This window comes from Spermophilus citellus, assembly GCF_964194105.1.
Source record: "Spermophilus citellus genome assembly, chromosome: 19".
Taxonomy (NCBI): Eukaryota; Metazoa; Chordata; class Mammalia; order Rodentia; family Sciuridae; genus Spermophilus; species Spermophilus citellus.
The window spans coordinates 7,888,057-7,910,054 of NC_138201.1; the positions used below are offsets into that span (position 1 = coordinate 7,888,057).

A 21,998-nucleotide genomic window follows, 5' to 3' on the forward strand; every position below is an offset into this window, starting at 1 on the left:
AACCCTTGTGGATAAAGACAAAGGCTAGAGACTAGTAGAACTTCCCAGATAATTAGCCGAGAGTCTTCCATTTTTATCATCCTTTCAAAAATCCTATAAAGAAGCAAGTAAGAGTTGTATTATTAAGGGACAGTCTTGAATATATGCTAATTATACTTAAGAAGTTAATCGATTGCCCACTTCTGAATTTTATTATCGGTAACAAACCACGGTTGAACACCATTGAAAAACTGATTATGTCATAACACCACAGTGGCGAACGTCTGGTCTTAGGAGAGAGAATTAACAGTTATTGAGGTTTTTTTTTTTTTTTAATATGTACCACTAAGGAAGAGAAGTGCGTTTCATATTTTGTTTCATATAGGCTGAGAATCTTATAAACTAGGAGTGATTAGTCTCATTTCAAAGATAAGACAACCCAGGGCTGTTGGCAGAGAATAGATGCAAATTCAAGTTCTCTCTGACTTCAAAGGCTGCCTCTTTCTACCTCTGTGATAGCAAGAAAAATAAAGCATTCTAATTAATCCATGTAACTGGCCACTCATTCCAAAGTACTCCCTCCTGGTGGAAGTCCCCTCATATATTATTGGGGTATTTTGCTTCTGCTTTGGTGGATGAGGAAGCAAAAGCAAATATGTCAATCACAAGGTTACCGTCAAGGTCACAACTCACTCATCCACACTGCTGGTGTAAGTCAGTTCTCTGTCACCTTCTTGCACATTGCTTCATCAGTGAACTCTGGATGTTCAAAACAGTGCTTTTTCTGTAACGTGAGCAAACAAATCCAACACAGCCCCCGAAGAAACGTTCGGAATCCATCAGGCCCAACGACGTTGAAGGATGAATTTTTATTTGCTGCGTATTGATTGCATGATGAAGTTCATGTTGCTGCTCCGTCTTAAAGAACAAGAAATCAAAGAAAGACAACCAAAAAGTATACTAGAATTTTAAAGCCGGAATATCTTGTGAGACTTTTCGTATTACTTATGTTTTTTTTTCTTTTTTTCTAACAGCTGAGAAAAAGGAAAAGAAAAAAAAAACAGATCAGAAAAGACACTTTGGAGTAAAATACAGGAAGATAGTTACAAAATCATTAATATTGCCAGCTGGACCTTCAGAGGTGAATGTATTGGCAGGGATGCATTCAGCCTTTGCTGAACATAGACTTCTCGAGCCTTTAATTAGGGCTGGGTTTGTTCTAGGAGATGGTCAGTCCGATGGGTCTGTCCATCTTACGAACACACTTGGATGGCCGTGGGTCCAACTTCGGCATTTGTCTTTGAAGGTAGGACAACATAATGAATGGCTGGGCCACAGTGGGTCACCTACGAATCTGCCCATGGCCCGCGGCACGATCAATGTGGCCTGAGAAAATGGCAAAGGACCTTGAGCAGTTTTCTTTCGTCATCTGATTGCAAGTCACTTATGAAACATATCTGAATTGTGTGCCTCTTCTGTGCCACGCACGACGGTGCCGGGGTCGGTAATAACAGAGTTGAGAAGGCTCAGATCCTGCGCAAAGTTAGAGAAACACGTGGTCAAGAGGAACTGTCATTCATCATGATAAATTCACAATAAACATAAACGGAGCCCCCTTGGGAGCATCGGAGGGAGCATTTCTCTGTCTACGTATCCCAAGGGTGGCATTAGTGGCCGGGTGGACAATAATGGTGTTCTGGTGGATTTGGAGACCAGGGAATGCAGGGTCATACCCCATGGGACACCGTGCATCTTGCACAATGAGAAAGAATGTCCAGTAGTGTGAAGCAGTAGTTAAGTGAAAATTCCAACAGACGTCATTTCTGCCAGGGTCATTCAGCTTCTCAAACTCCAAAGACTTGCGAAGAAACATCTTCCTAGGAAGTTTTATCTTTGCCTCTGCTTTGCAGCTGGATGATGTTAAATCTCTCCTAGTTTTTCACATCTCAAAAACAATCACCTGGGGCTCAGATCGTTGCCCACGTCAAATCTCTGTCCCGCTTGTCATAGGGACGCACCTGATTGGAAACCAAGAGACCTGTCTTCTGACCCAGTCTGCCTCCAGATAGCTGTGTCTGTCGGGATGAGTGACTTCCCGGCCTGGAATCTGGATTTCTTGTTTGTAAATCGGTCTTGGTGAACTGGGATCCTGTACTTTTAGGAGGCTGCCTCTAGTTGCTTCCTTTCCCTCTCTCCCAAACTACATTGCTTTCAAGGAACTCAAAGCCACAGTTTGGGGTTGGAGGAGACACCCCCTGGAATAATCAGCCTCTTCCTGATGATTGCCTTATCCCCTTTTTTGGGTTCCCACCAGCTCTATTTACATTAAATGACATGCTTCAGGCTCACTGTCCAGCACAGGTGATAGAGTTGAGATAGACACAGTTTTCTCATCAGAATTCTAGCTTGAGCTACCTTTGAATAGAGGTATTTTTCCATCTTCAGATAGTCTGGGCAGTTACGACTTCTGTCACATACACTCAGAATGACAAAGATGTGGTTCTATACTAATATGAACACACAGCGGATTGTGCTAAGACCTTGACATTTTTCTCTTCTCCAGACTCTGCTAAGAGATTCCCCTATATTCTTCAAAATCAACCACTAATATTTTGCTTAGGATATCTTGGGTTGGTTGTGTGACAGCCAAAGAGTCCTAAACAGTTCCAGCGCCACCAGAATTTGCTTAACGTACCCATTGATTGACAGCTCCATGCCATCCTTATCATAGAGACTTCTGATTCACTTAAACACAACCAACGCACTCAACAGCCAATGATTAATAAATTAACACTGGACATTCGGGAAGCCATTATTAATTCATACGCTTGTCACAAAGACGTTCTCAAATGACCGGAATTGGAATAAATTTTGCTTACTCTGATTACAATTAACACGAGATTTCAAATGACACCGAAAACATTTTAGCTCCTTCTATGCTAATCATCGGAGACTCGTTCTTCCCATTTCGTGTTATAGCACAGCGTTCAGGGGCCATGAGCTGATTAATATTCACTGGACTCTTTGATTGTCTTTTAAAGCCCCCAGCCAACCACCTGCCAACATTGCCTGGAAGCTCTCGAACTCTAAGTTATGCTTGAACTGGGAGCACGTGAAGACCATGGAAAACGAGTCTGAAGTGTTGGGCTACAAGGTGAGTCCTACTTTTCCCCTTAGTTCTATGAATTATGACACCAGGGAATCAGGAATGTCATTTAAAAAAAAAGTAGAAAACAAATTTGCTGCCTATGGAGACAGGATGATTTAAGTTTATTTATTTATTTGAGTACCAGGGAATGGACTCGGGGGCACTTGACTCCTAGCCACCTCCCCAGCCTATTTTGTGTTTTAGGGCCTCACCATTGCCGAGGCTGGCTTTGAACTCGAGATCCTCCTGCCTCAGCCTCCGGAGCCGCTGGGATTATAGACGTGCACCCCCATGGCACCCAGCAGAATGATTTTACAAAGTTGTTTGAAAATTGGTGCTTTCGGGTGCTTGACTGAGAAGGTCTCAGAGTCTGAGTCCAGTGACGTTTCCTGGACCATCATAATACAAAATTCTGCAGGGTTCCATATAATATACTTTTTTAAGGTGACTCCTTTTGCCATCAAAAGGTGATGTGTGTTTGGGTAGTAGATGTGAAATGTCGATGAGGTCAAAGGATACGTTCAAATAGAATTTCTAGAACTCAGGGTCCAGTATGCTGTGACCAAATCATTCAGATGATTCAACAAGGGGATCGTCAAGTACCCAGAGCACAGCATGTCCATCAGTGGGAATATACATTCAGACACTTGACGTGGGTCCAAACCTAACACTGACTTTAAACAGCTAATACCAATGAGGATAGCCTCAAGCCATTTAATTAGCAGAGATCAATCTAGTCATTCCAGAGACAGTGGCCAAAATAGAAATCTTTTTGTTTCTTTCTTTTTTTTTTTTTTGTTTTTTAAACTAAGATGGAACCCAAGAGTGCTCTACCACTGAGTCACATCCCTGGCCCTTTCAATTTATTATTATTATTATTATTATTATTATTATTATTATTATTATTTTTGAGATAGATTCTTGCTAAGTTGCATAGGTCCTGGCTAAATTGCTGAGGCTGGCCTCACCCTTTGGATTCTCCTGCCTTGGCCTCCTGAGTCACTGGGATGACAGTCCCTAGCAGAGAAATCTTTCTCTTAGCAACAAATACGTTTAAAGAACAGACACTACCTTGACTCTTCCATCTGAGGATCACAGTATGGATAATGACTTTTTTTTTTTTTTTTTGCCTCATAGTGTTTCATAACAGGGTGTGTGACAAGTCTCCAGTCCGTATTAAACCCCATTCACCATTTTACGCAGATTCTGTACCGGCAGAACAGACAGAGCAAGACTCATATTTTGGAAACCAACAACACCTCCGCTGAGCTCCTGGTTCCCTTTGAAGAAGACTACTTGATAGAGATAAGGACGGTCAGCGATGGCGGGGACGGAAGCAGCAGTGAGGAAATCAGAATTCCAAAAATGTCCAGTGAGTGGGGTCTCGGGGGGCTCTTGTAGATTCTTCCAGTCTAGACAGCTGCACAAGGAAACCTGGGCTTCAGGAAACTTCCAAATTCTTGTTAGATTATTGGGGAGAAACTAAAAGGCCTGTGGTTCCATTTTTATGGGTGAACCAGAAGGGAGGAGGGAGTTTTTCCTTAATCTTTCCAACTTGCATTGTGCATGATTTATTGCAGTCTTATGTTTATTCATTTGGAAAAAACAAAAACAAAAACACAAACCCTCTGTGTTCTTGGTGGGCAATTTCTTCATTCATTCTGTTGGCACCAAAGATGCAGAATTTTCTTTTTCTTTTTTTTTTTTTATGGATTCTTAAAGGCCTAGTAGAACAGGGGTAGCAAATGAGAAGTGTGCTTCCCATACAGCGCTTTCCAGATTCAGGGCAGACATCACCAATCAACCACCACATTCATACTGAACCCCGCCACAACTTGGCAGTAAGATCCTTTATTCAGGCCAGTGCCAATCAGTCAGACTTAGGATATAAGAATATTTTAGCATCTTTGCTTAAAAGGAATGAGAAGGGCCTGTGGCTCTGATCAATGTCCAATCATCAACCATCCAAGTGTATTTTATTATTTTATTTTATTTATTTTGGTACCAGGGATTGAATGCAGGGGCACTTAACCACTGAGCCACATCCCCAGTTCTTTTTTGTATTTTATTTGGAGACAGGGTCTTGTTGAGTCGCTTAGAGCCTCACTAAGTTGCTGAGGCTGGCTTTGAACTCAAGATCCTCCTGCCTCAGCCTCCCAGGTCACTGGGATTACAGATGTGAGCCACCACACCCAGCCATGACCAATTTTAACCTGCACTTTAGGAAGGCATCACCAGTTTAAACCCTTCTTGACTGCCATTTTGCATTTAAAACAGCCTAAAACAAAGAGTAAAGGGACCTCCTAAAATTAAACATATCATAATTAAAGTGAATATAATAAAATATGTGACTGGAAGAGAAATGAGTGTTTTCTGTCTTGAAGAATTAATCTAATGAGCCATTATATGTTTCCAAGTGGTTTTGTGTTCTCCTTTTTATTTTGCAGGTCTGAGTTCCAGAGGAAATCAAGTCTTAGAACCTCGTACCCATTTCCTGTCCGTCATCCTACCGATTTTTTACTGTTTTGCTATTCAGCCGCTTATACGATGAATATAACCATAAAGGGTTGGGAGTTTTCTGAAAGCTAAATCATTCTGTAAATATGCTCTCCAGCCTCCAACATGCGAATTCTTAATACAGACTTGTTTGGAAAGAAGAAAAAAATGTATATTATTAAGATCTTGTAAATATCTGTGGTACATTAATAAAAACAATTTTAAACACTTTTGAATTGGAAAGTTCACACATGATTGCATACATTCAGAGATGCCAAGTTAATCCTGGGAATTGCAACTGCTGCGTCTTTCAAGGGACTTTTATATGGAGAGTGAAAATAACTCCCCTTTGAAGAGGATGATAGATACAAAATGGTTTTGCATCTCTGTGCATTTGAATGTACTCCAAGCCATTCACTTCAGTATTTAGAAAATGCTCCCTACATCCAAATAAAATATAATTATTTGTTTATAGTTGGGCTTCTTTCAAAATATCAGCTATTAGAAGGCATGGTGTGCTTTAATGTCTCAATCAAGTTGGGATGAGAAATATTTGCACCCCCAAAACATGGATATACGTGGTATTTTTTCCAGACTCACTTTTTATAGGGGGGTACCAGGGATTGAACTTGGGGGCACTCAACCACTGAGCCCCATCCCCAGCCCTATTTTGTATTTTATTTATAGACAGGGTCTCACTGAGTTTCTTAGGGCCTCACTATTGCTGAGGCTGACTTTGAACTCGAGATCCTCTTGCCTCAGCCTCCCGAGCCCCTGGGATTACAGGTGTGCACCACCGATCGCACCTGGCCAGACTCACTTTTTAGGCATTTCGGTCATGATAATGACCAAAAGAAGTACTTCGCGGCAAAGGAAAAGAAATGAAGGGAAATGGGCACCCACATAAAATAACCCAGCCCTCCTGAATTCCTGTGAACAGTGTCTCAGAGCCAAGTTTACCCTTTTAGCCGATTCCACATTCTAAGTTAGTTGCATGAACAGGAGTCAGGTCATGATTACAACCTGACAGCACTCTCCATGGGGCCTTCTCGTTACATCATAAACCATCTGAGAACAGAAGTATTTGACCAGGTTTTCTATATTGTGGTCAACATATATTTGGCATGGTACCTGGGCATTGGTTGTCAGATGTTTCTGCAATCATAAACATAATCCCATGTTAGCCAAGGATTTAGGAAGATTCCTGTGGGTAGAGTGTCCTCTAAGATGCACCTGGGAGAGTTCCCGGAAGCTCAGAGCCCGGAGAACATGGGAGGTGACTGCTATTCAGGATGTCCCTCCATTTCCTTCCCAGACAGCATGGAGGGGGTTTACCCTGCTCTCAACGCCCCCCCCACCACCACCACCACCTCCAAGCCACTGTCATTAGTTGTCCTGGGGAGCTCAGAGTGCACAAGGACACACTGGTTTTGCTTTCTTCACATGGTGCAAAGTTTCCAATCAGGTACAACTTATTTGAACTGTCCTCACCATCAAGTGTAAACCCTCCGTGCACATAATTCTTAAAATCGGATGTCGTTTTCATTCCTTCATGTTTCAGGACTCTTTAAAAGGCCCCCACGGAGTCCGTCACAGATGGACATTGGTTTTCCATTGGTCTAGAATTTGCTCCTTGCCTGAGGAATATGTCGCACATACAGTTCAAATTAATGAGCCTGGTGCTGGAAGGGGGCTGGCTGTGGTTTTTATGGAGCTCATCAAACAACAACAGCAGATACCAATTGCTTCACGCGTGTCCACAGCAGCCATTTCCAGCACACATCTGTGTGTGTCTGGTGTAGGAGCTTAATGGCTTCCCCAAACCTGCTGAGACAAGATTTTTGTCCTCCTCCCTGGAAAGGAGATTCAGAGTTAAATCTCCTAAAACTGGCGTTTCCACCAATCCAGTGAATATAAGATACATAATCATTGTACGTGAATCCAAAGGCAAATCGTGTCTTGTCAGTCTTATATATTTGCAGAGTACTCTTTCGGTTTACGATTTCTGGGGTGCTTAAAAGACTATGTTATCCCATATCTGATCTAGGATTTACTTCTTCATCACGTCCTGCTAAGTGTTTTGGAATGTAATTTGGCATTAATACGAAGCAGTCTAACCTGTGGCTCCCTTTGAATCTTTACCCTTGGTGAGATCTGAGACTCCTTTTAAGCATCTCCATTTCACTAATATGGAGACATGAAAAATATAGAATATTTGTCAGGGAACAAGGGACACTCTAAGTTGTTTAGAAAACGGAGCTGCTGCAATCTCCTGCTTATGAATGAAACCACTAACGAAATCAGTTACTGCCATTCTTTCAGGGCCCAATGGACCATTATAAGCCAATTTCGTCTTTGCGTCAAAAGTCAAAATAGCTTCCAGAGAAATGGGTTGTCCACCTACTCTTGACGCTGAACCTCACTGAAAAATAAAACGAAGGGTGGTCACTCCATAGCAAGGAGGTTTTCTGCAGAATGTACCTACCTCCCTGGAACACGTGACCATTTCCAGTAGATGGCTTTATTGGCTGAGTGGGTGACTGCTATAAAGTCTTACCCATATGATAATTAATTTATTTCCATATTTCCTACAGGAGAGGGAAAACATGTGGCTGGACCCAGACACAGTCAGAGAAGGAGCAGGAAGTAAGGAGCGAGAGACAGGATACTGGGGACAAGTGACTCTCAGGCTAAGGGCTGCCCAGATAATGTGGACTTCCCCCGCTCAGCTCCATGGACTCTCTTTTATTGTTCCATTGTCCCCTTTTAACTTTACACGGAGAATGGCTTATAGGGGGGCATGCCTGCTCTCTTTAAAAGCAGAAAGAGAAACGGAGGGCATCTAAGGATTCCTCCCATGAGTAATCCTAATATCTTGTTGCCTCTGGATTTTAACAACCCATATTTCATCGTGAGGCAACCGGAAGGAATATACACTCTTTATGAGCCATAATTCATTACTTTGTTTGCTGTATTTATTTCAACAGTATTTGTTATTGTTGTTGTTGTTGTTGTTCTAGAATTCTGGAATTTGTTCATTTTATCCCTGTTGAACTCAGCATTTACATCAGGGTTCTGCAGAGGAACAGAACTCACAGGACGTGTGTGTGTGTGTGTGTGTGTGTGTGTGTGTGTGTGTGCAGAGACAGAGAAAGAGGTCTGACGTGGAAATGGGTAATGAGATTACGGAAGCCAAGAAGTCTCAATGCAAAGTGGCTTCCGATCTAGTTCCAGACAGAACTCCGAACTGGGAACCAGGAGGGCTGATGGTCTAAGTTCCAGTCAGAGTTCAAATGTAAAGGTAGGAAATGACTGAAAGACTATCAGAGAAGAAGAATTGTTTCTTACTCAGGTTTTGGATTCTATGAAAGCCCTCAACATGCTGGATGATGGCCCTCCACATTGGGAAGGGAAATCTGCTGTACTGAATCTACTGATCCAAACGTTAATCTTACCCAGGCAAGTCATCCAACACACCCCGAATAATATTTAACCCAACACCCAGGAACCAAGCGTCGGGCCAACATGCCATATACAATTAAGTGAAATGATGCTCTTTGGGTGATTCTAATTCTATTCTAATCCCACCCACTTTTCAAATGGAATGACTTAAATCCTACTCTCACTTTATTCGTTTGTAAAAATGAGATGTGTCAATGACGGGGTCTCTGAGTTCTTACAAAGCCCTGCAGTTGTATATTAGTGTCACTGTGGGGCTACTCCGGGCACAAGGCAAGGTTTCATGAACCTTCACCACCTCACTCTGAAATGCTTTCTCAACCCTTTTCCATATTTTCTCTGGTTGCAAGGAGCTTTCTAACCTGGGATTTCTTACCTGGAATTTACTACCATGGCCAAGAGCATTCAGAGACTGAGGCCCATGCTCCTGGACCCCCTGGAGAATCACAGGTATATATTGGAGTCGTTGCCAAGAGCAAGGCTGGCATAAATTTTGTTCAATTTAAAAAAATTAACAAAAATTTAGGTAGCTTGGTAAGATTTTCATAGTGAATAAAGTCATTGGATACTTGGGAGGATTTTGACTTTTCCACTTTCTGTGGTACAATGTCCTCTCTTTAATAAAACAAAGTTGGGCATGAAAGAGAGTTTCGTATACTCTGTTTTAACATGGTCTTACTTTGCCAAAGACTAGATTACTTAATAACAAGTTCTATTATTATTTGAATTTTTTCATTGTCTGAGAAAATTCAAGAATTCAAAACCATTGGTGTTTCTTTTTTTAAGCAATGTTATTGCTAATATAATTCACTTTTTCCTTTATTATTGTTACTATTATTATTTGTTTGTTATTTTTAGTTATACATGACAGTAGCATGTATTTTGACATATCATTCATACCTGTAGTATAACTTCCCATTCTGGTGGTTGTACATGATGTGGAGTTTCACTGCTCAGGTATTCACGTATGTACGAAGGAACGTTATATCCAATTTATTCTACTGTCTTTCCTAGTCCCATCTCCCCTCCCTGCCCTTCATTTCCCAATGTTTTCCAGGAAATTACATAGAGTCGATTTTAGGTTTTCTTGTAGACCCCACCAGCTCCTATCCCTGTTCTTAGTAGCACTTGGTACAGTCCTGTCCTGAGAGGATGATGCTAACTACAGGTGTGTTTTCTTTTCTGTCCTGATACAAGTGAGTCTTAGGACAATTTGTTTTTTTTTTTTTTGTTTTTTTCTCAGATTCCTTAAGAAAACAAGTGCTTTCATTTTACAAGCCTAACAGAAATAGCAAGCTAACAAACTTCAGATTTAGGTGGGCACATGCTATGACCTTGAACAAAATCAAATAAAATTCTCGGAATAGAGACTTTTTATTTTTGAGAAAACTTCAGAAATGCTAAGTGTTTGTGCCTTTTTCATAATGCGTACCTTAAAATTTGGTTAGGCATGCTTTGGAGGACAATTAGTTTGCTCAGAGCAAAGCTCTGCAGAGAAGAAAACTCAGCAACTCTTTGAATAAGGGCAGCAAGCTGCTTCTGAATGAGAGAGGAAAGGAATCCTGATGTAAATGGGTTTCGCTCCACACCCCATCAGAGACGAGGAAGCAGGCTGGCCTGAAATATTTGCAGGTTGCCACGTTATTCCAGGAACTGAAAGCTCTATTGGGTAGGGTCCTATTCTTGGGCACTGCTGATTAATATTTATAAGTCACTGTAGAGATGAAAAGCACGCCATAAAAGTTCTAATAATTTTTATTATGGTGATTTTTTTTCCCCCAGAAGTATATTGACGGTTTGCGGTGCCAGTTTTAAAAAGAGCATACACTAATGACCGAGGCCAGGTCCTGTACCTGGAGAGGGGTGGGGTGGGGGTGGGGGGCAATAGTAATTGGGAAGTTTGAAAGGCGATAATTATGAGATACTGAAATTTTAGATGAATTATTAGTAGCTTGCGTAGACTAAGCAACTTTAATTCCAACATGGAGCAGGCTACATCGATTTGGGATTGAGTTCTCAACTTGTGAAGTCATCGTCATAGTCACAGAAAATCTCTTCCTTAGATGGTGGCTATTTATGCTCCCAGCCAACCGCAGGTCATCTCAGGCTTCCCGGAGAGTAACAGTAATGACTTTTGTTACCTTTAAGTGCAGGAGTCACAGAATCTCCCAAATCAAATTTCAGTCCATTAATTTCAGCCTATTTTTTGTTGACAGTCATGTGTCATCAAATAGGTCACCAACCATCTGATGACCAGATCGTTTTCCTTATCTGTTTAAAAGTGAAATTTGTCATCTACATGATAGTTGAATCTAGGCTTGAAACGCATACAGAACTGTTCTCTCCAGTTCTAAATTCTCAGGAGCGTGCAGCCTTGAAGGATGTCTGAATCACACTCCCAAACACAAGGACATAGCTCGAGTGATTTTGAACTGTGTTTGGAAGTCATATTTCAATCTGGATGAGAGCCCAAGAAAGAGTTGTTAACTAGTTATAGGCTCTCTTGAAAGACAGCGTATCACTGTTGATAGAAGAGAGATTAATAGTCACTTCATACCTACAGAAAACAGTTAAGAGGCTAGATTTTTCTAACTGAAATTGATATCCGTCATCAGAAAACTTCTTGTCCTTTATTATAGTATGTTGTATTTTATTACACAGTAATGTATCTCATTATATTTTTTAAACTTCCTATCTTACTTTTCTAGTAAATGAGAGGCCAAAAGGTGTGCTTTATCATTTTTTAATATATATATATATTTTTTTTCAGTTGTTGATGGGCCTTTGTTTTATTCATTTATTTATATGCAGTGCTGAGAGTTGAACCCAGTGCCTCACATATGCTAGGCAAGTGCTCTACCACTGAGCCACAACCCCAGCTCCTGAACTTTATCTTTTGATCCCCCTTCAGCATCCAGGTCTGACCTCCAGTAGCTGCTCAAAACATATATTTTAAATGAATAATTGTCTGAAAGGAAGGTTTGGGTGTGTATTAATTGATAGAATCTCATGGTCACTCCTACAAAAGTGGAAATGCTTACCCCTAACATCGTGTCTTTGAGTAAGTCTTCCATATTGAAATATTATAATTTAACATTCATAGTTGGTGTAGCTCTGTCTGCATATAAAGTACTTTAATTTGTTAAAATCTTCTAAAATTAAAATGGGCTTTAAGGATGAACTTTTAAAATAGAAAAGGTCATGTAATTATATGAGATTTTCTTCTCTTTCCTTCAAAAGATTTTTATTTTTTTTATTTGTTTTAATTAGTTACACATAACTGTAAGAATACATTTATGCACATTGATATATCATACAGAGATGAGACATGGTTTCTCATTTTTCTGATTGTCTTGTTGGAGAATTACATTGGTCATGTAATCATATATGTACATAAGATAATAATCTCTGTTTCGTTCTACTATCCTTCCTATCCCCATATCTCCTCTCCTCCCTTCCCTTAATTTCCCTCTACCTAACCTAAAGAGTTGGAAAATATATTAAGCAAAATAAACCAATCCCCCCAAACCAAAGTCTGAACTTTTTCTCTGATATGTGGATGCTAATTCACAATAAGTGGGGATGGGCATTAGGGAAGAAAAGACTTTTAACATAGTAAAAAGTTTGTCTTTAGAAACATGACCCTCTGAATTGTATAATCCAGACAGGGTATAGCACACCCACAATATCTAGTAGTTGTGTGTTATCATTCCAAGGTCTAAGCTATAATTATTTCCCTTGCAGTCAAATTAACTAAAGCCTGTGCACCTGATCATGCCTGATAATAAACTGCAATTGATCTTGTCAGGCTGTAATATTAAATCTATACATTCAGCCAGGAGGGTCTTTTTAGTTGGCATACACAACACAAAGCTCTAATTTCCTCTTTCTAGATGCAAGTTTCTTAGGTTATCCTGTAAGATCTCATCCACTTGATTTCTAAAGACTCAAGATACCGGAAGGATTTAATTTAAAATATTGGAGGAAAAAAAAACATAGCTATTTTGCACTACAGATCTGGGTTGTTGGAAACTTTCAGCCCAAATTTGAACACCAGCCACAGATGGAGTCAGCCATCATCAGTGTGTGTTTATTTGAATACTGAAAGAATTGTTGGTGTTGGTATGGCAGGTGTTGTTGATATGGCTAGGTTTCACATAGATCTAATTTTCCTAGGCCTGCCTTCGTGCCTGGCCCTCAGCTAGTGAGCTAACACATGAGCCTTCTCTTTGAGAACAAGGTTCACTTCCCTTTCATAAACCTCCTCCCAGCTCCCACCATCCATTTATGAAATATGTGAGGTATTTGAATTTCAACGCTTGTTATACAGGATGCAATGTACTTACATGACAGCAGGGGAGGCTGGAAAGACCTGGGGCTAGCAAATCCCAGTGCATGACCTTAAGCAAGACCCTTATGGGCTCTGAACATCAGTCTCTTATCAATAAAATGAGAACAATGGCTTCAACCATATATCTCATGGAGCATGCTCTAATGAATGCACGGGATAAACTCTGAAAAAGGTCATAGATTTTGAAGTGATAAAAAAAGATTGTTAAAGAGCCATTGATTGGCTCAGACTCTGTTTGCATCCACTCTTTTGATGAAGCGTATGATTGACTTTCAAATTAGCCTGTCGGCGTCATTCCTTTCTGGGATCATTTTAATTATGTCAGTAGCTGATTTTACCGCAGGTTGTTGATAGCTTCAAATGAATATTGGTATTGTTTTCCAGAGCATATTACCTGACACTCATTTACATCAGCACTTCAGTTGAGCTCTTGCGAACTTGCCCCAATAGGAGAAATTGGAGCATTTATAGAAAGTGAAAACATCAAGCTATAATTATAAGAAATTTGTCTTTTTAAGAAAATGTAGTTTTGTTGACATTGGGGCTCAGATGGAAAAGGTCCACATTTACAACTCAGCCCTGCACTCAAGGAAACGCAATCTGTTTTCATGTTCTGAACGTTGCACGACACATCGTAAGAAACTCGCAAAGAGAAAGAACACGCCATACAAGTAGGGAACAGACGGTAAATAATGAAGTCTCTCCCCTTAAAGAAAATAACCACAAGTCTCGTGATAAGGGCTGAGAGGAGATAAGAAAGATGCTGTGAAATGAAATAAGAGACCAACCCTGGATGGCAGAAGGTTCTTCTCAGAGAAGAAAAGGATTGGGGCCTGTTCAAGAAAGGAAAGACAGAAAAGACACTCCCCCCACCAAAAAAAAAAAAATCTGCAAATTGTCTCAAGGAGGGAGAACTCAGTGTATTCTAGATACTCATAAAATGGGATGAGCATATGGAGGATGGAGCCCATTTGGGAGTGTGGGTCTGTGTGCTCAGGATAATTGGAACCCAGTTACCCTCGACTTTGCAGGACCTAGGAACGAACTTCTATTTCAGTTTTAAATATATTTATGTTTCCAGAAGCCACACTGCTAAATGCACTGTCTGGAGTCTAAGAATAGAAACCAAGATAAAGGTTCTGACAGTCATCCTTGTGTTAGGTAATGTTGGCCAGACTCGGTTGGTATTAGGGATGGAGACCTGCAGGATTGTCAGGAACTGCCAATCAACGGGATAGGAGGAAGGTAAAGTTCTAGATGGTTTATTCAAGGGGAGTAGTGACCCTTGACCTCTGTGGTGACTTTTGAAGTGACTTACTTTATTTTAGAAGTCTCGGATTTACTGTTATATGATCCACTGGTTGTTAGAGAAATGCTAATTACTTAGTAATATTCAAGTGGTATAATTGATGGATATTGTTTTTTTGGTAATAAGAACCTCCCCCCAAACACTGCTAGATCAGTAAGCCATCAAAACAGTTAAATTGAGAAGACATTCATCCTGACTTTGTCTAACTTAAAATTGTTTAGAAAAAAAAAGTTTGCTAGAATAGACACAATGAAATACTACTCAGGCATAAAGAGGAAAGGGATTCTGTCATTTGCAATAGCATGGGTAAACCTAAATAGGATGACATTAGGTGAAATAAGTCAGGCCTAGAGGCACAAACGCCATGTGATCTCATTCCTAGAATCTAAAACTCTACAGAAAGGTCTCTTAAGGTGGGAAGTAGAATGTGATTCCCAGGAAACACGGGTTGTATTGGAAGGATGGGGGAGACCAAGGGAGAGGCTGGTCAAAGGAAAGAGGATTTTAGGTAGATAGGAGGGATAAGTTCAGGACATCTGTTTACAATGGGGCTTCATAATATGTTGAATTCTTGAAGAATGATAAGAGAATGGAAATAAAGTATTCTCACCACAAAAACACCCATGCAAATAACATGTGCCCCAATTGGCAAATTTTATTTATTTCACAATGTAGACATTCTTTAAATATCATGTTGCACACAGTAAATACATGCAACTTTATATGTCGATTTAAAAACATTAAGGAGAGGTAAATGCAACAAAATCAACCACAAAACTCTATTGCTGGATTGACATCGGGCAATGAAGATTGAATACTGATCAATTGAGAATAGAAAGATTGTTCAGGTTTAACCATACTCCAAAGTGAGAAATCAACACTACTCTGGTTCTTTTTTTTTTTTTTTTTTTTTTATCTTTGACTTCTTTCCAAAAAAGGTTTTCACACTCCGATTAGTAAGCCTGGAGGGAAGTAATGATGTGCTATTCCCTGGCTGTTTTCTTTCATGCGTTTAGAGCTTTGCTAATACCTCTGGAATGTTCTCCCTCCTTTGGCTCCTGGAGAGCAGCACCTTCAGGGATAGCACCAGAACCAGCCACTGCACAATGCAGACGTCCACTGGCCCCACCCTCTCTCAGACTCAGCATCTCTGTCTCTTAGTCCTCTGAGCTCTCTGCAGACATCTCTATCACAGCATTTGGCTTTTTTTTTTTTTTTAAATGTTGATTTCTTGTCCTGTTTCCCTCATCTGACTGTGAGCTAATTGGGGATTATGAATTCTTCAGCACTGTTTAATATGCTGGGAACAGAGGAGGCTTTTGAGAAATAGATGGGGAAGGCAGGAAAGCAGGGAAGAAAAGAAATTTAATGTTTGTTGTTTGTTTGTTTTCCACAACATCTGAATGTATTTTGCCAGACACGTATTTTTAAAACAGAAAGAGCCCAAATAAAAGAATACAGAATTACAAAATGCAATAATCTAGCTGGCCTGTAATTAAAAAAAAAATGTTTCTAAAAAATGGATCTTAAAATAGGAAGAGAAAAATGAGCATGTCATCAACATGAATCTTTTATTAGTTCATCTCAGACAAGCTGATGAACAAACAAATTAGGACATCACGACAAGTGACTTCACATGAATTATTTTCTGAGACGTGCATTTAAGACAACTCTGTTGACTTGTGTGCTAAAGGCCTCATCCCTAGGATGGAGGTAGTGGCACCTTTGGGAGGTAGTTAGGTCATTGGGAGAGTGCCTATTGGGTGGTTGTGGGACCTTTAAAAGGCGGGGTCTAGTGGGAGGCCGTTAGGTCATGGGAAGAGTGCCTATTGGGTGGTGGTGGGATCTTTAGGAGGCGGGGCTTATGGGGAGGCAGTTAGGTCATTGGAGGCATGACCTTAAAGTGGGTATTGGGACCCCCTTTCTCTCTCTCATTTTCTGGTCACCATGAAGTGACAAGTTTCCTCTGTCACACACTACCAACCATCATGTAGCACCTCACCTCAGACCCACAAAATGCAGAGCCAACTGACCATGGGCTGAAGCCTCCTCAACTGTGAGTATACAAAATGTTTCTTCCTCTAAATTCATTAATCTTGGGTATTTGTCACAGTGACAAAAAACTAACATACACACAGTCTAATTACCCTCGTTATTTTGTTTCCAACCACACATTTTTGAAATCGCTCTATAACTTTGTTGTAAAATGATTTCACAAAAAAAGTTGCTTTGTTTTATCTTTTTTCTGCTTATAATGCGTATCATACATTTTCTTAGTTATGTCACTTCTCTTAAACATGAATCCTAGCATAATGTTTCCATTATTTAGGTAGCAGAATATCCTAGAACACTTAGGCAGGCATCATAATACTGGTGCCTTAAAGATGCCCATGTCCTAGCTCCCACAACCTGTGACTACATTATGTTACATGGCAAATAGGGTTTTTAAGCTGTGATTAAAGGAAGGATCTTCCACTGGGAGAGGATCTTAGATTATCCAGGTGAGCCCAATGCGATCCTCGGAATCCCGAGTGATGGAGACAGAATAGGAGCCAGAGTCACAGGGAGGCAATCTGTGTAAGACTCCTTAGGCTGTGGCTGGTTTTGACCAAGGGGAACAGGCTGCAAGCCAAGGCATGTAGGCCAGCTCGAGCAGCTAAACAGGCAGCAAAATAGTTCTTCTTTAAAAGCTCCAGGAGAAATGCAGACACACGCAAACCTTAGCCCACTGGAAACCCATGCAGCCAGGCATGGTGGCTCATGCCAGTAATCCCAGTGTCTCAGGAGCCTGAGGCAGGAGGATTGTGAGTTCAAACCTAGCCTCAGCAACTTAGTAAGGCCCTAAGCAACTCAGTGAGACCCTCTCTCTGAATAAATTACAAAAAACAACAAAAAAAGGCTGGGGATGTGGCTCGGTGGTTAAATGCCCCTGGGTTCAATCCCCAGTACCAAAATAAATAAATAGATAAATCCATTTTGCAGTATTACAAATGTGCACCATAGTATAAGAGCAGGCATATATATATATATATATATATATATATATATATATATATATATATATATATATATATATAGTGAGTTCAAGAAATGACCCAGGTTCACACTAGTGAATGGAAAGACAGAAAGTAAACCCATTTTACCTAACTATCAATAAAAAAAAAACTAAAAAATGTACACATGCACAAACAGATGCATAAATAAAAAATGAAAGTGTGTGTATAGCCCTGTATGTCCACTCATGTGAAATGTAAATCTATATGTACATATACACAAGTCATTACCCATGCTGTGCTGACTCATTAATTTCAATTATTTGAAAATGGTACCTCTTTGTGGTGATGAAAGAGTAGACACACACAACATCCAAATGCTACTAAATGCTACTCACGTACCCTGTTTCGTAAGATTCTAAAGAAGGAGTGCGCACAGCAATGCACCACATTATTTCATGTGTTATATCTTCATGCCTCGTGAATTTCTTTTGCTCTCTGCCTGCGAGCAGGTACATATGTGTGTTTGTTTCTGTCTTCTTTGCAACTAATTCTTATCAATTGTTGCAGCTGAATTCTTTATGGTTTAGGTATGGAGGGTCCTGAGATCAAACTAATGGTAGAGATGAAGGGATAACCAGGTGAAGAAGTAAGAGAAGGATGTCCCAGGACAGGAAAGAGCTTGGGAGCAGGTATAATTGAAGGGATAGGGAAGCTTGGAGGATAACCAAGATCTGGAGTCACATGGAGGAAAAGTTTGCAGACAACCAATGTGAATGGCTCCTTCCTAGAGGTAGGAAGAAAACATATCAACCTGTAATTCTATTATTGTCCAGAAAGATGATACTGAAAAGCATCTTCCCTTCTCTGAGCCTGGTTATTATCTCTTGCAAAAGCACATCAGCACCTACCACTGAGACCATTAGGATACTTAAATAGGCCAATTACTGTAAATTTCTTAGGATGGGTAAGTGTTCCCTTACTATTATAGTCTTTCTTCCTCTCTGCTGTCTGCCCACTGACATTTTGCTGCAGGCTGTAGAGTAACACATCCCCAAATTCGCTACTCTCAAGTGATACATGTTAGAGTTTTTTTGTTATTTTTTTAATTAGTTACTTTATTTATTCTACTGAGGTATATATGACAGAAGAATGCAATTTGATTCATTATGCACAACTTTTCATTTCTCTGGTTGTACACAAAGTAGGGTCCCATATGTGCAGTCATACATGTACCCAGGGTGATGATGTCCATCTCATTCCACCATCTTTCCTGCCCCCATTCCCCCTTCCCACCCTTCCCTCTCCTTGGCCCCATCAAAGCTCCTCCATTTTTCCCATGCCCCACCCCCATTATGGATCAGCATCCACTCATAACAGAGAACATTCAGCATTCAGTTTGGGGGGGTTGTCTAACTTCACTTAGCATGATATTCTCCAACTCCCTCCATTTACCTGCAAATGCCATGATTTTATTCTCTTTTAATGCTGAGTAATATTCCATTGTGTATATGTGCCACAGTTTCTTTATCCATTCATCTATTTGAAATAAGCTGGGTTGAATTAATTTTATATCCCTTGTCTATAAGCCCCTCTCAGCATAATCACACATGATATGCTTCTTTTAGAAACACATATTCTATAATTTGAAGTATTCCACATCTTTATTCATCAATGGATTTTTTAAAATAGAAAATTACACGATAGAGATTACCGGGGGTGGACTTAGACTGTAAGATGTGTACATTTAGAGCAAAGTCTTGAAATCAAGCCTCAAGATATCTGAGCATCTAAATGCATCCTCATTTTCTTGATTGCATTGTCTTTAAAACTAATATTTAATATTTTGGTAATTACTGTACGGATACAATGTCATGTTGTATGAAAAGGTACCATACAGAGTTCGAAGCATTGTGCAAGCCTGAGATTGTCATTACATCATCATCTTACCATCTGAGCTGCCATTTCTTCCACCAGGTGAACAAAATGTAGATGGTGGCCTCTAAAAGCTTAGGTAGGTCGAAGACAAGAAAATAATTAGATGTCATTGGGCCCAGAGAGCACAAGTTGAGAGATTCGGGGTGAATGAAGAAAACCCAGTTATCCCTGTGGAAAAACAATTCAATTCAAAACCAATGGCCTACCCTGAAAGAGCTGATACAGTGTGGTGCCCAGAGACTCAAGGGCTCTTAATGTTTTTATTAAAGTTTAACCCATTAGGATGGCTTGGCATAAATTTAGTCATAAGAATATCTATGTTACAACTCCTCTTTTTGAGAAACCACGTATGAGCCCTTTTTTTCCCCTCTGAGATCCAATGTTGAAAATGAAGAAAAAGAGGAAGGATCAGACAAAAAAGAAAGAAAAAACAGGTTTAGATATTAATTAATTTTTATTTACTAGAAAATTCACAAAAATATTTTCTGTAGAATATTAAGCCCATGACAGACTTCTCTCCAGAAGAAAAATAAAAAATTCGTGGTCAATTCTATGTCGGTCAAACTGCCTTATTCTCCTGTGTAGGAGTTTTACAAAATACATTACGAAGCTCAAGATTCCTAGAAATCTTACGATCAAAAAAGCAATAACTTTAGTGTCATCCAGTACATCCAAAATTATTTGCTCATATTAAGCACCCTATGTATGAAATTTACAGAAATTGCACTAAATAATATACCACCAAACCCACGGGGAAAGGCAAAGGAGATGACATCCCAAGTCCTTGAGTCTAGAGGAGATGACGTCCCAAGACTTTGAGATGGCCCATCATGGGGGTGTTTGGTTCTCCAGGACAAAGGAGGCATGGCTGGCTTCCTCCAACACTACAGCATGGAAAACTCTCCTGTTGGTCAGCCTCCACAGAGGCAAGGGTTTGCACCATGACTGTGTGGACCAGAGTGCAGGCTGGGTACACTGGTGTGAGGAGGGTGCTTCTCAGGGACTCATTTGTATAAGGAAGCGACTTCCCTGTCTCCTATAGCCCACACCAATTCTTCCCAGCTGTAACATCTGCATTTGCCCAATCCAAGGGGACTCCACACTCCAAGTGGAAGAGTCTGAGACGAGGAATTGTTGGTGGATGAGATGCCTGTGACATTTGGGGAAAACACTATTATATAAAGCCCTGGTTTACCAGCTTCTCTGAGTTTCAGGGGGATCATCTTCTCCCTCAGCCAAAGGGGATGTCCCTGGAAGTGACCCGAAGAAAAGGGCTCTATAGACTTTCAAACAGGCTTGAAATGCACCCCAGGGTCTTCTAACGAGGATTTACCTACCTGTGCAAAATGCAAAAGAGAAGTGGAGCCATTCACCAGAAAATTAAGACCCCACCAAGTCACAGGAAGTGGATTCTAGCAAACTAGTAAACATCAGCTAACAATTTCTAACAACTGTTGACATATAAATCTTTAATGGCTAAACACATGTGGCTGGTTTTCTCGGCTAACAGATACCCACACATGCAGGATATATGATCTCCTCTATTTCTCACAATCATCCTCCAAGGAAGTTATTTCTTACACTGTTTTTTACAAATTAAAACAAACAAACAAACAAACAAAAAGCTGACTGGTTGGCCCTAGTCATGACTATGCAGGAAAATGGCAGAAAAGGAATTCAGGTGGAGCCAACGGTTGTAACCACTAGGTGGGCTGACTCCCTTCCTGAGCTGGGTGTATGCTAGTAGTTCCTCCAAATGTATTCCACCCAGTCTTCTCCTTCCTGTGTCCTACCAGGATTATCTGTAAAGATTTTGTTAATGAGTGTCTCTTTCTGTGACTTCCATATAAATTTGGCCCGTAGGTTACAGTGGTCAGTGGCTGGTGGATGTTCCTTCTGCTGGTTCTCTGGCTCTTTCCTCCAACAGCTAACTGTGATCTTCTCTCTCTTGGTTCTAATAACTCCTTTCTCCCTCTGGTCTTTGAGCTGAGCATTGTGAGGTGGATTCCTTGCAGAGATGGAGAGAGTTTTTCTGTCCATTCCTGTAGGAGTGTACTTTTGTAGAGTGACTTTGTCTCTAACACAGGTGCACAATCTATTTTCTTACCCCACTAACCTGAGCAGGATTGATCTCTTGCTTTGTGCAAAGGACCACGGTTAATGGGACCGTGGTTTATGGACTTCAAGAGGTCTTTCATCTTCTGTCCTCCTCTCCTTGGAACCCTGAGACTCTCATGTCATGCAACCTGGCTACAATCCTCAAGGATGCCTGGCCCAAGGAGAGATTGGCCCAGGGGACAAGAACCATCACCTAGAAACGTAAAT

General features: G+C 40.5%; 1 protein-coding gene across 1 annotated transcript in view; it reads left to right on the forward strand.

The window, feature by feature from the left end:
* CNTN6 (contactin 6) overlaps positions 1-5,678 on the forward strand; it is a gene marked incomplete at both ends in the record, with an annotated part of 224,593 nt that extends 218,915 nt beyond the window's left edge. Inside the window, 3 exons of the mRNA XM_081276135.1 lie at positions 3,021-3,133; positions 4,331-4,499; positions 5,575-5,678. Coding sequence (XP_081132261.1) covers positions 3,021-3,133; positions 4,331-4,499; positions 5,575-5,678 — 386 coding nt within the window. The remainder of the gene's footprint in view (positions 1-3,020; positions 3,134-4,330; positions 4,500-5,574) is intronic.
* Positions 5,679-21,998: the final 16,320 nt, after the last annotated feature.